At 42.8% G+C, this 14,218-nt stretch overlaps 1 protein-coding gene across 4 annotated transcripts in view; it reads right to left on the reverse strand.

The window, feature by feature from the left end:
* Znf507 (zinc finger protein 507) overlaps positions 1 to 14,218 on the reverse strand; it is a 30,247-nt gene that overhangs the window by 6,768 nt on the left and 9,261 nt on the right. For all 4 annotated transcript variants that reach the window (XM_021167796.1, XM_021167797.2, XM_029479414.1 and 1 more), the window contains 2 exons: positions 12,998 to 13,112; positions 9,066 to 9,180 (listed from right to left, as the gene is read on the reverse strand). In XM_021167796.1, coding sequence (XP_021023455.1) covers positions 9,066 to 9,180; positions 12,998 to 13,112 — 230 coding nt within the window. The remainder of the gene's footprint in view (positions 1 to 9,065; positions 9,181 to 12,997; positions 13,113 to 14,218) is intronic.

The raw sequence follows: 14,218 nt of genomic DNA on the forward strand, positions 1-14,218 counted from the left end.
TATATAATATTCTCCTAACCTGACACTCTGGCAACCTGATCAACCCCTTGGACCACCAAATTTGGAAGGAGATAGTCAACTTCACAGTGTGCACTCTGACACAGGTTCCCATATACACACTCACACACTCACGTGCTCATAATAAATTTAAAATTGAGGGTGAATCACTGTCATGGCATATTTTTACATTTATTTATTGAGGGAGAGACAGATGAGCAGGGAGAGAGGGAGAATGTATATGCATATGCAGGCAGGCATGTGCATGCCACAGCACAGGGTAAAGAACAAGTTGTGGGAGTTGGTCCTCTCCTTCCACCATGTGGGATTAAACCCAGGCACTTAGGCTTTCCCTACATTATGTTGATGTATGAGCTGCCCCTGCTGACAGTATTGCTGTGGGGGTGGGGTTCGAAGGTTCCAATCTGGCCCCAGTTCTGTCAAACTCTGCTTCCTGGTCCCCTGAGGTACTCCTATTCCTGCCTTCATGGTCAAAAGCAGCTCCCATTACCATGGATTCTACTATACCATCACCCAACCAGATGAGGGCCAGACAGATCCTCTCGTAGGTAGGTTCTACAAGGTGTTTCCTCACAGCAACTAGGAAAGTAACAGATGAACAGATGATCACTGTGACAGCACCCTCCCACCCCATGACTTAACTGCGCTCACCTTCTTAGTCTTACCGTTCTTTTCACCAACATGTACTTTTCCATGGCCAAATGCTCTGCTAAGGCAGACTGTGAAGCACCTGACACTATTTCAATCCGATCAAACCCCATCAAGTTTCCAGAGAAGGAACATCTAACAGACTAACAGACCACATCCTCTCACCACGAGGGCAGCAATGTCCTACTTCCATCTAGGACAACATCCACTGGGAGAATGGGTGGAAGCACCCTGACAGCAGTGGCCTGGGCACATTTCCCCTGGCTTCAGCTGTTACCAGTCTACACTGCACCTATAATGGAGCTGCCTGTTGCTGCTGGTGACAGAGCCATGGGCACTTCAACTGTGCACATCTGTCAAAATTATCACCGAGACACAAGAAAACAAGCAAACATTCTAATAGTCAATTGCTGGCCAGTGTGATAACCTGTCAATAAGCCATGGCCGGCTCAAAGCCCTGGAAGGACATACGCAACCACTTTCTACGCTGATCATAACACCTCATCCCTAGCTGCATAAAGCACCACTTCTTCCTGGTAGAGAAGGTTGTCATCAAAAGAAAGCCAGTGCAAAGACAGACCTTGCGCTTCTCGTGTCTTTGCTAAAAATTAAATTAGAATTATTTTATAGGCTCTTCATTGTTAAAATGAATTAACTGTTTTCCCTCCCAGCCACTTAGTTCCCATCAGCAATGACTCTGAGACTAATTTTTTATTATTAAATGCCTGGGCTATAAGTGTTGGTTCATTTCCTGACTGGCTCTTAACGTATTTAACCATTTAATCTAGTCTATGTCTACTGCTTGATTGGTTGCCTCTCCTTCAGGCCCACCCCATTTCGTTCTTCTTGTATCTTCAGTTTCTCTTGGAGCTCTTCTACCTGCTAGTTTATGTCAGTCTCCTCAGTTCATCTCCCATCTCATCTCCCTCGGCTCTCCTATTTCTCATAATCCTCTCTCTTCCGCCAATGTCCCACCTCCTATTTATTCCCTGCCTCAGTTCATTGGCCACTGGCCTTTTACTGACAGGTGATTCTTAGATTCTCTCTACACTTCATCAGTACTTCATCACTAGTAAGGCAGTTAACGTACGTAGGTGCATAACTCCACACAAGGGCATGTGCTGGTTGAAACAAGTATTTCCCTGGCCTGGGCCCTCTCTTAGTTAGCTTCTCAAGTCTGAGTTAACAAACAACTCTGTGAAAGGGCCAGGGGAAGATAGGAGAACCTGACTGCTTAATGGTGTATTAGGGAGGCTTGAGTGTGCTAAACGTTTCAATAGAAATGTTGCAACTGAGTTTGTATCATTACATATAATTCATTCTCTATGCATTTGTTGTTGTTATTATTTTTTGATAGGATCTTTCTATGTTGCTCTGATTGTTCTGGAATTCACTTGTAGACCAGACTGGCTTTGAATTCAGAGATTGGCCTGCCTCTGTCTTCTGAGTGCTGGGATTAAAGGAACATGCCATCATGCCTTGCTCACTTTTCTTATTTTAGATTTATTTACTTTATTGTTTGTGTGCATGGGTGCACCAGAGCATGCCTAGTATCCACAGAAGTCAGAAGAGGGAATATTTTCCTCTGGGACTGGACCTGCAAACAGCTGTAAGCTACCACATGAGTGCTGGATAGACCTGGGTCCTCTCAAAACGCAGCCAGTGCTCTTAACTTCTGAGCCAACTCTCCAACTCTCATTTTCTACGCTTTTAAGAAATAAGAACTGGAAAAATGGTGATTTAAGTTACATAATAACCCTGAGATGCCTTTAAAAGCTCCTGCCACTGTGGGAAGTTCCTTCAGCTCTCCCCTTCAAACCCCCATCACCCATACCACTGTTCAGATTAAATTACCAGTAAACAGTGTTCTTTAAAATCAACCCATGCCTCGAAAATGTGAACTCTCCCCTAAGCCAAGAGCACACTGATTTATGATTTAGTACCTACAGATTAAAGCAGATCTAAGTCTAACTGTGATGGTGGGGATGGGATGTGGTTTTCAAGTTCTAAATGACAGTGTGGTGTGTCCTCCACAGCCACAGGTGGAAGACATTTGGAAAAACAACTTCATCTGCACTAAATCTGCACATGTTCTTACTCCATTATCCCCTAAACAATACCCACTGAGTCAGCACTGACACTGTTAGAACTTACAATCTAGAATTGATTGACACACAAAGGAGTATGTGCACAGGCTATGTGGAAGCACTGCTATATGATATTAGGGACATGATATGCAGACTTGGGCACCTGTGGACATGTTCCTGTTGAAATGCAGACAACATAGCACCAATCACAGACTGGTGAGAGAGCCTTGGGCAAACGAAACCCCAGCTTCTGCTACCCTCCAGCTTCAAACCTTTCCTGCATAAGACCCAGACTCACCATATGGATGTGCCCTTTCCTCATTCCTGACCCAGAGTCCCTGAGCACGCTGTCTCAACACTACTGATGTGAGGCAAGCTACCTCAAGGGTGCAGCCCAGGTAGGAAGGCTCACTGAAGCAAGGGTTCAAGCTGTACTTCATGTGTGTCTTGGGGAAAGGCACTTCATGTATCCCAGCCTGCCACCTGCCTCTGACAGCTGACACCAGGCTGCTTGAACACTCATTTGGAGACCTCAGCACATGGCCCAGCCCAGAATTCTCAAACACACCACTCATCACTGCTAACACTGATCTCAGTGCCTGACCCTGCTATAAGGCCACTCTGTTATTCACACTGAAAGAAACCTGAAGGCTTTCTTTTCCCTTCCCACTGTTGTTTTAAAGGCTTATTTATTTATTCATTCTAGTTATTATGCCATATTTTTACTTCTGTACCATTACTTCCTGGATTCCTGAGAAAATCAAAGCCACTTTAAGAGTTAACTACATAAGAGCCCTAGATACAAATGAACAAACCTGTCTATAGAGAACTAGAAACTTCTGTACATCAGATATCAGGGAAGCCATTGCACAGGACAGTGTCAGCAGTGCAAAGCAAAGGACTTCCACACAGAATAAAAATGAAGTACTGCATACGACCAAGAAAAGGCAAACAACCCACCACACTAATAGACAGCATCTCTCATACCAGGGACCAGTGCACTTCCCCACCTGCACAGCACTAAAGAGGGCAGGAGCTCACCACTCCTGGCAGCTGCTGATACTTGAAATGGGCTTATGTGCACCCCAAGCAAGTGAAGGAATGTTTAAGATGGAGTTAAATTCTTAACAAGAAAAAAGAAATCTGGTAACAATCCAAAGTCTATCAATAATAGTGTCTTAGTTAGGGTTTCATTGTTGTGAAAAGACACCATGACCATGGCAACTGTTATAACGGACATTTAACTGGGGCTTGCTTATAGGCTGAAGTTTAGTTCATTATCATTATGGCAGGAAGCATGACAACATCTAGGTAGGCATGGTGCTGGAGGAGCTGACAGTTCTACCTTATGTTCTGAAGGCAGCAAGGATGAGGGACTTAAAGCCCACCCATGCCCAAAATGACACATTTCTCCAACAAGGCTACATCTACTCCAACAAGACTCTACCTCCTAGTCGTGCCACTCCCTGGGCCGAGCACATACAAACTACCACAAACAGAATGAGTAATCATTTTTTGGTAGCTCAAGGGGTCAAACTCAGGGTTTTATTCACACAGGCAAGCACCCTACCTCTGAAGTACACCCCTAGCCATGTATGATGGTCTTACAAAGGAATATAATATAGAAATGAAATTTATAAGCACACACAGAGTTAAGAGTAAAAAGACACAAAATTCTATGTACTATATAGTTCTATTTCTATTAAGTCTGAAACCCACAAAACTAATTTATTATTCTATGTCAAGACAGTGCTCGTGGAAAAAAGAGCCAAGGGCACTTGATGACAGGAAGACCAAGAAGGGCGTGGTGTCAAAAGCTAGACAAGAATTTGTGCTTATCTATCAAGTGTGAACTTAGGATCTGTATCATTTCTAGGATGTATGTATATTATGTTCAATTAAAAAGTTGATTTAAGACATTTGGGAAAGAGAAAAGGAGGGATGGGGAGAGAAGCTGAGGGAAAAGAAGAGTGAGGGAGGAGAGGGAGACAGAGAGATACGAAACGTAAGCAAATGTGCTAGAGATGGTTCACAGTTAAAAGTTCTTCCATAGGTCTGAGTTCAATTCTCAGCACCCACGTGGCTGCTTAAACCTTTGTAATTCTAGCCCCAGGGGATTGGACTCCCTACTCTGGCCTCCATGGACACTAAACTTATATGGTGCACAGACATAAATGTAGATATAATAATAAATAATACATATTAGGGAGACAGGGAGGGTGAGGGGACCTAACAATTGAACTTAGTGTTTAGATCTTGTAAGGTTCCTGCTATGAGCAAACTAATGTTTATGGGAAAAAAATCTATCCTTTTTTTGATAGGGTAGTATACAAATTAGCATATATGTTTCAAGCAGTTCTTTAAAAAGCATAGTAATATTGACATGCATTTATTTTCAATAAAAGTTGCATTGTGAACCGGAGCTATTTTATAAATGAGCAGAACTGAGGTGTATTAGAAACTGTCAGCCTTTACTGAGCATCTACTATGTTAGGCAGGGGCTCAGACTTTAGCCCAAGCCCTGTTAAGTAGGAGGGTTCACACTGAAGCCCTGGACTAACTGCTGGCACAGGCAGAACTCACATATGACAGGTACCTGCCGATCATACAGGCAGGCTAGGATGGGCTGGAACCACATCAGAGAAAGGTCAAAAGCAAGCAAAGATGTTGTCGCTGTAGGAAAGCTTTTACACCAGAGGCTGTTCAAACATATCAAGAGCCTCCTGTGCATTTGTACAAAGACCATCTAGAGGACAAAAAGACATTCTTGCTCTATGAGAATTTGTTATATTTTTCTTAAGAGAAAACAAAGTAATAATCAGAAATGTGAACAATGTGGACTCTGAGGACAAGCCCAAACACTGCAATAAAGGGAACTAGACTGCTTATGAAATAAGTCAGAAAGGACTACAGTGATCCCTACTAAAACCAGACACCAAGAAAGGGCTTACCAGCCCAGAGACTTGCACACTATACCAATGGAGACAAAGTATTCGAGTGCATAAACCCATGGGGCAGCACAGGGCATACACTGAAACAAAGAACTGACAGTGGCAAGGCCAGAAAGCAAGACTAAGGAGACACAAAAAAGCACTAGGATAGCTGTGACTTTCCTGTCTCTCTTCTAAGCAAGAACAGCATCCTGAAGATGCCAACGGCAGTAGCTGTGAGCCTAATCTACTCAGGATAAAGCTTTCTCTAGAGTTAGGCAGAAGAGACTCAGACTCTGCATTTTGGAGTGTGTGTATATATATAAAATGAGACTTAAATCCAAACAAAACCCACCTATGTTTCATATGCACATAGCTGAGGGTACTTTTGTTTGGTATTTTTTGAGTGTTCCTATTTTGGCTGAGTGTATTGTATATGAATATTCTACTTGTTCCATCATGCTGTGACAAGTTGTGACAAACTGTGACAAACTTGCTGGGCAAGTTTTAGGTCTTGCCTAGCGCTGAAGATCAGGACCTAGAACTTGTGTCTGAGATTGTAAGAGTATCCATATGTCCCGTGATGGTAAAGATGATGCCCTTTCTGTTAGGAATATAGCCCAAGGACCTAGTAAAGCACCTGGCACATAGCACTTGCAGCATGTTTCTCAATGAACATCCCTAATTCTGGACCCAGAGATGCTTCCTGCCTAAATCATGTGTATCTAGTAGTGCCTATATAGTCAAGAATAAAGGCACTGAGGCTTAAAGGCAAAGCTTTCTGCTGATGGGAAAGCCAGGGCCTGTCTTACCACACTCTTAGGTGTTTCCCTGTGTGACCACATGCTCATCCCAGCTACCAGTCCTCACTTAGAATGTACAGCACTGAGACTATCAGTAATGAATGGTCATCGTGTTCTAGTAAAAAAGGCTACCTTAAAAATAGAGATATTAAGGCAAATCCAAGTGTCTCCCAGAATATGCACAGGCACATGTGTGCGTGCGCACACACAGACACACACACACACACACACACACACACACACACACGGCAGAAACAAAGAGAGAGCATGAGTGTACAAGCACATTTCATTTTTAGAACCACATTAAAACTATGTTTTGAATGCGTATGGGTGTTTTGTCTTCAGGTAGGTCTGCTCGCCATGTGTGTGCTTGCTGCTCAACAAGGGCTTTAGATCTCTCAGATCTGGAGTTACTGACAGTTCTGAGCTGTCATGTGGATGCTGGGAACTGAACTTGGGTCATCTGGAGAGCAGCTAGTGTTAACCACTGAGCCAATTTTCCAGTCCAAGAAACAAGTCTGTCAAGTTTTCATTTTGATCTCAGTCTCTTAAGCTGGGTCTTGACCCCATATGCGTGCGGCTGGATTACTCGATGTAAACACTGTGGCGGAGGCAGGGGTTTCTGAGCACACAACAATGAAACAGTCACTCGAGCCTGTAAGAACCTGAGCTGTTTCTAGCAGGCTTCAGAGCAGCCTTCGCTCTCAACACACCACATGCACACCCTGCCCTGGTGAAGTCAGGAAGTGCCAATGAATGCTGCCTGATGCATGTTAGCTGAGACCTGAGACTACGTGATGTTATGAATTGCAGTGGCCTTTCTGTACCTGCAAAGCTTTCTGCTCTTATAGACAGACATACACAGCTTCCTTACAGAAAATAAAGACTTAATTTATTTTTTGAGACATAGCTTCATGTAGTCCATGCTGGCCTGTAACTCCACATGAAGCCCAGCGTGATGACCTTGACTTCTGACCCACTGGCCTCTAACTTTCAAGTGCCACCGCTCTGTCCATGCCACAACACCTAGTTTATACAACAATAAGGATTGGCAACAGGACTTCATGCTTGCAAGGCAAGCAAACAACTTGCAAGGCAAGCAAACAACACACTGAACATTCCCAGTCCCAGCATATAATTATCAAATCCTTGTATCTTTAGATTGTGCTGTGCTACACGGTTTGATTTTAAAAATTGCTGCTTGAGGGCTGGAGAGATGGTTCAGTGATAAACAGCACTGACTGGTCTTGCAGAGGTCCTGAGGTCAATTCCCAGAAACCACATGGTGGCTCACAACCATCTGCAATGTGATCCAATACCCTCTTCTGCTATGTCTGAAGACAGTGACAGTGTACTCATATACATAAACTAAATAAAATCTTAAAAGAAATTGCTGCTTGAGAAACTGACTTGAGTTACATAAAACAAACAAACAAACAAACAAAAAACTTCAATGAATTTTGGCTTAGGAATATAGATAGAATTTCCCAAAGTTCCTGAAATGGCCCCAAACATACTTGTGCTATTTTGTACTAGGTATTCATATGAGATGATGTTCTCAGCTTTGAGGGTTATAGAATCAAAATATTGATGAGCTCTGAAAAATGCTGAAGGTGAGATCTATACTCTTCAGTTTCAATTGCTCAACGAAGGTGTAATTCTTTATGTAAAGTAAATAAGTAAACATATCTCAATAACATTGCTTCTGTCTTTACAAATGGCAAAATATAAAAATACCAAATAATGTTTAGTGTAAGTTTCCTTGTGTTATCAGTAAATGTTTGATTATATGCCTATTTATATGCCTACATATCTGGAGCTGTGTAAAATGTCTCAGATAAAAAGAGGTAACGAGTAGACAAAGTTAAATCCATGATTTGGTCAATGGAGCAACTCGTCCAGACTCATGTGCATCACACGTAAAGCGATTACATCAGGGGAAACTGTTTTGCTAAGGGGCTCATTCCCCTGGCCTTACAGACAGTGCCTGGCATGTTTTTATGATGGATGGACAAACTCTGAGAATGCTCACACTGTTATTGTAAGCAGTGTTTTACCCTTGGGTAGCAAAGTTTATTAAACAGTAGTCATGGCTTAGCTGCTGATTCTGTCTGGCTAAGAATACACCTTATTTTCTCTAAATATGAGACAGAATTTGCTTTTGTGACAAAACTGTATTAAATGATACTTTCAAACTACAGAAAACAAACTTTTCATAGGTGTGTTTATGGCCTTCATGCCTTTGCTGGCATGTGCAGCATACAACTTTTGCATCACGGTGATGAGGTCTGCAGCACCGGAAACTGCTATGGTAACTTATACTCAAGAGAAACCGGAGCAGAAAACTGGTGAACATAGATATCTTCCAGCTTTCCCAGTGTCTCAAAATGTCTGCTGAACTGAGACTCATGCTTAATGCTTCTTAACAAACTTAAATCAGATTTAAGAAACCAGTATGTGACCATTTCTTAGTTTTTAACATGTGTTTTAACCATATATTTCAACCTATCTCTAAAGCATTCCTTTATCATAAAATATTCCAAGATAAACTTCAGAATGCCGGAGTTAATCACACTTACCTGTATGGCTTATCTGAGTTATGGACTCGTCTGTGGTTCCTGACGCCGACATACGTTGTACTTGTGTAATCACACACGTCACACCTATACTGTTTCTGGGTTGAAGGCTTGTTCCCTTCAAGGAAAAAGGTTTAGAGGCATGATTTGGTAAGACTCACATGGGAGCATTTACACCTCATCATGAACAAGTAATTATGATACTACGTGCCAAGGTTTTAATCAAGGCTCTCTCACAGTATAATTAACACACTTTAAGCAGCTCCCTAGACTTTCTTGCACTCAGACCATCAGCAAGCATGAACTGAACACCATATCATCTGACCTGTAAACATGGTCAGGGTGGGCTGGTTCTGTGTAACCATGTTCCAGGTTCTACAGGAGAATGAACTTGCCCTCAGATGTTGTGCTGACTAAGTTAGCACCTAAATAACCAAGTTACGCCGTGAACTTGAAAGGTGTTATTCTAATCAGTAATGGTCACAGTGTCTTAAAGAAACATTTATTTGCCAACAAGCTAAAATCATAAAGTATTATCAAGTATGGCTAGAGGCTGGAGAGATGGCTCAGTCAAAAGCACTAGCTAGTTTAGCAGAGGACCCAGGTTTATATCCAAATACCTACTTGGTGGCTCTCAATTGTCTATGACCTGAGTTTCAGGGATCCATGTCTTTTTCTTGCCTCTCCGGGCACTGTACTCATGTAGTACACATACATACATTCATAGAGCAAAACAGTGATCTACATAAAATAAAAATAAACTGTGGCCACGAGTCATACACAGCAAGCTGTGTATAAAACGCTGACATTTTTATCATGTAGGTTTGCTTGGTTTACTGCTTAATGTCAGCCATCAGTTAAACTTAGGAGGAAAAGAAATCACCAGTTCTGAGGAGTTCTACAATTCCGCACAGTCTCGCTTAATGAGCTAAAGGGTTGGGGGAGGGGAGGGGGGGCAGAGACCGAAAAGACTCATGTGCAGCAAACTCGAGCCTAGTGATACAGGCCCTATTACCAGCTCATTCTGCAAATGAGTAGCTCACATAAGCCCTAGGGCTCCATCATAAGCACTGCTCCTGGAGACAGCCTATGCTTTATGTAGTGGTTCCCAGCTCCCTGTGTTCCTCTCAAACAGCAGGTACACATGGAAGCTCAAGGCTTAGGCAGAGCAGGAAGAGCCATGTGTTCTGGGCAGGGAGCAAGCCATGAAGCAAGCCTAGGTGGGAAGGAGTGCACACAGGAACTAAGTAACATCGCAGAAGAAAAGAAAGCCCACGGTGAAATTTCAACAAAGAAAATTCTTAAGTTAAATTTAAGCATTCTAAAATTGAACTTTTCTTTAGTTAATAACTACTGCCAAGCAGGACAAAACGTCCAATTTCCTGGTATAAATCTATAACATTAATACACTAATCATAATTACAATCTAATCATTGCTTTTAATTGGTAGGTTAAAAACTTGGACTTGATTATAAATGGCATTGTTCCAAATATAGTTTTTGAAAAAAAAAAAACTGAAAAAAAATGAGGTGTGAAATATTGGATAATTTTTTTGTGTGTGAAAAATATTACAGATCAATGACAACTAATAAAACTGACAGATGGAAAAGCCTAATATAGCACAGAATGAGAGACCGTGCTACTTCTAGCAAATGTTTCCAATAGAATCAAGGCTGGATTTAAAGTTCAACGACTCGGGCCTAATTTCTGCTCGACCACTGGTGTGAGAATGAGCAAATGATGCCAGCTCTTGAGGCCCCATTTGCCCTCTCTACAGAATGGGAAGTAGAGGACCTTCTCACATGGCTGAATGAGCCTAGTGCTCTTTCTGCACACTACCAGCCAGTCTCTGCAACGCTGGCATTAAAACCCAGGGCTGCACAAATGACAGGTCTCTACGAAAGGACAATTTAAACTTCACAAGGAGACACAGTCTGCAAGTCCAGAAGTGCCATGCCAGGACATTTGCTGCCATCATCCCCACTAGTCCACTTCTGATCCCACAAGGGCAGTGACACCCTTCACTGTGCTCCCAGCACTTGGCAAGAGAACCCCCTCAGGATAGGTGTGCCATGCTTTTAGCCTGAATGAATTCCTGCAGTACTGTTACATCAGTTCTCTGTAATGAAAGCATGCTAGTGTCGTTCATGCTATAGCAATAGCAAAGACTGCATACAGTGACAGTCATGCCCTTCCCTTCTTGTTTAATAAACGTACAGAATAGTTAAGAGATTGTTAACAAAACATGAATCACAACCATACGTTATTAATCAAAGTACCCATCCAGGTGTGAGTATGCAGGAAGAGATCAGCTAGGCCTACTATACTCAGACAGAACAGCAAATGCAGCTAAGTGGGGGTAAAAACTAAAATCATGGTAAGGGCTAGGGTGAAGGTCGGTTGAAGAGTGCTTGCTCAGCACGCACCTACCACTAACACTGCAAAAAAATAAAACAAAAACAAAACTCCTAAACCAAACCAAACCTTGATTATGGTATACAATTTAAATCTACACCTCATTAACCCCAGGAGCAAGCGTCGAAGTCACACAGAAAAACTGCAGAGCAGAGGAAGGTACGAACACTGTGACTTTGGAGTGTCCATGTTGATGTCTTCACTGAATCTGCTAAAACCCACTGATTACTTTTAAGCCCTTGCTGTCAATGCTGCTGGAGTCAACTGCAGGTGGCGCTACTAAGTTGCACACACTTTATTCCCTCATTTAGGATTTACGGGCCAATCATGTCTAATGCTTAATGTCTCCTTTAGAAGGGATATGGAAACATAATGAATTAAAATAAAAAGAGGCATTTAGGGCTAATCTGTAGAAAGGAAACAAAACTGTTTTCGCTCAGCCATCCACCTCGAAAGCAGATGCCATGTCGTAAACTCCTTTTGTTCGGGGTGGTTTTACGGGGATGGCATCTGTTTGACAAGGGGGTTCTGGTGCTACAGTGGTGTCAACATCAGTTCCTTCAGAAACATTCTGCGATCAGTTATGCTTTCTGGGGTATAATTTAATGAGACATTATGGTAAAACATTTTACTCTGCAGTTGTTTCTAACTTTAATTCTTAGGAAATCTAAAAAGGAAAGTCACCCCAATATGTTTTATTTCCCATAAACACTGTGTACCACACTGGAGACATTTAAAGCATATCAATTTACGTGAACCACAGCCAGGAAGCACAGCTTATTACACTCAATCCCTCATTCTCTGGATGTGGCATCCGCCTTTTCATGGAGCTCTAATTAAATCTTTTGATTCTAATATTCCTATTACCAGATACTCCGCCGACTAGTACCTAACTAGTGCATAAAAGGTTCCTGTGTGTGTTTAAATAATGCAGATGAAGTCTGGAAGTCATACTTGGAGAAGAGTAAGCTCACAGCAGGAAGCCTCAGTTAAAGTTTGAGGTGGGGGTTGCCATCTGCAAAAGCCGTGCCTCAGCAGGCAGGTCATTTGGTGCTAGAGAGGGGCGGAGGCTCGCCTTCTGTGCTAGCTCCCACCTTCCCAGCTTGCTGGGCCATTACCTTCCAAGGGTCTCTGGTGTAGCTTGGCCCTTACAAACGGCTGCAAATTTTAACCATAAGATCTATCTGCCTGGGTTTAGCCAAGTCCTTACTAATTTAGTACTTCTGACCCAGAACTTGTAATTTACTCTAGTCAATTCTTGGAGTTTCCTTAGGAACAAAGGGAAGATTCATTCTCACCCACAGTCTAGAAGAGGGCAGATATACACACTGTTCCATGACAATGAAGGGCATTTTCACCTCATAAGCATGTCAGAGCAGTCTGTATTTAACAAGGTACAAGTGAGGATGACGGTGTGTGTGCGAACATCATCAGAGTACATTACATGCATTCACAAAACCGTCCTAATGAAAGCCGCCATCCTGTGCAGTTCATAGACGCTAATGAAAACGCACACATACCTTCCTGAGCACACTTTCCATCAGCGGCATCACGGGAAATTCTTGGCTCATTCGAAGCTACTGACAAGGTGTTGGGCAGGCAGTGCTGCTCTCTCTCATGATTCCTCAGTTGGCTCTAACAAAAAATAAAAATAAAGCAAGAAAATTAACCCCTAACTCCCAGCAAATATACCTGCATGGTCAGGAGGAAGCGCGTTTGGAACCTTTGGCCCATTACCAACTGGGTTCCAGGGTGATTTTTGACCATCATCCACTCAGCCAGCTGCAGCCAGATCCTTATAATTTAGTACTGCTTTACTACTTCCTTTAAAAATTAATATTCTAAAGTCAGGTCTACCCAAAACCACTCAGCATATGCAAAATTAGAGAAAGACAGACACTAGGCAATCACAACCTCATCATAGTTTTTTTTTTTTTTTTTTTTTTTTCGAGACAGGGTTTCTTCTGTATAGCCCTGGCTGTCTTGGAACTCACTTTGTAGAGCAGGCTGGCCTCGAACTTAGAAATCCACCTGCCTCTGCCTCCCAAGTGCTGGGATTAAAGGCGTGTGCCACCATGCCCAGCTTCATCATAGTCTTTCATGTTCTCTGAAGAGAGGCCTGTTTTCTGAGGTAAACACCCGTGCCCCCCCCGCCCCCCAACAGGCATGCTTCCCACACAGCAAGCAGGCCAGAGATGAAGGAGCAGATGGTTAGGGGATGACTCGCCATACCTGCAAACAAAACCTTATCCAGCAAACCCAGGCGCTCTTGTTAACTTCTGAGTCTTGTCACAGGAACTAACTGCACCCCAAATCAGGAGGACAGAGGCAGCAAAGGCAACTCTAGACACTCCTGGAACTCGCTACTGGGACCTCTCTGGATGCACTATCTGGAATTTCACAAGCGTAATCCGAGTGCCCATGAGCCTCCGGCAGAGCAACCTTTGCTCCTTTTTAACCATCTAGACTCCAACTGTAGGTAATCTGTGAGACCAAGTCTAAGCCCCAGTTGGCCAATAAAGATTCATTTTCAATACCTGGCACACTGAGGTAAGTCAATGCTGACCTAGGATTGACTACAGGTACCCTTTACAGAGGATAAAAGCCATTTTCTGCTGGCTGCTGGCTCAATACTTAAGATAAACATCTGCCTTGAATGTCCACAGAAGTCTATTCAGTGGCTATGTGTGGGGGTATAGCCCTGTAACCTCAGCACACAGGAGGAAGCCTGAAAGACTGCA

The sequence above is a fragment of the Mus caroli genome, chromosome 7, assembly GCF_900094665.2.
Source record: "Mus caroli chromosome 7, CAROLI_EIJ_v1.1, whole genome shotgun sequence".
In the NCBI taxonomy this organism is placed as follows: Eukaryota; Metazoa; Chordata; class Mammalia; order Rodentia; family Muridae; genus Mus; species Mus caroli.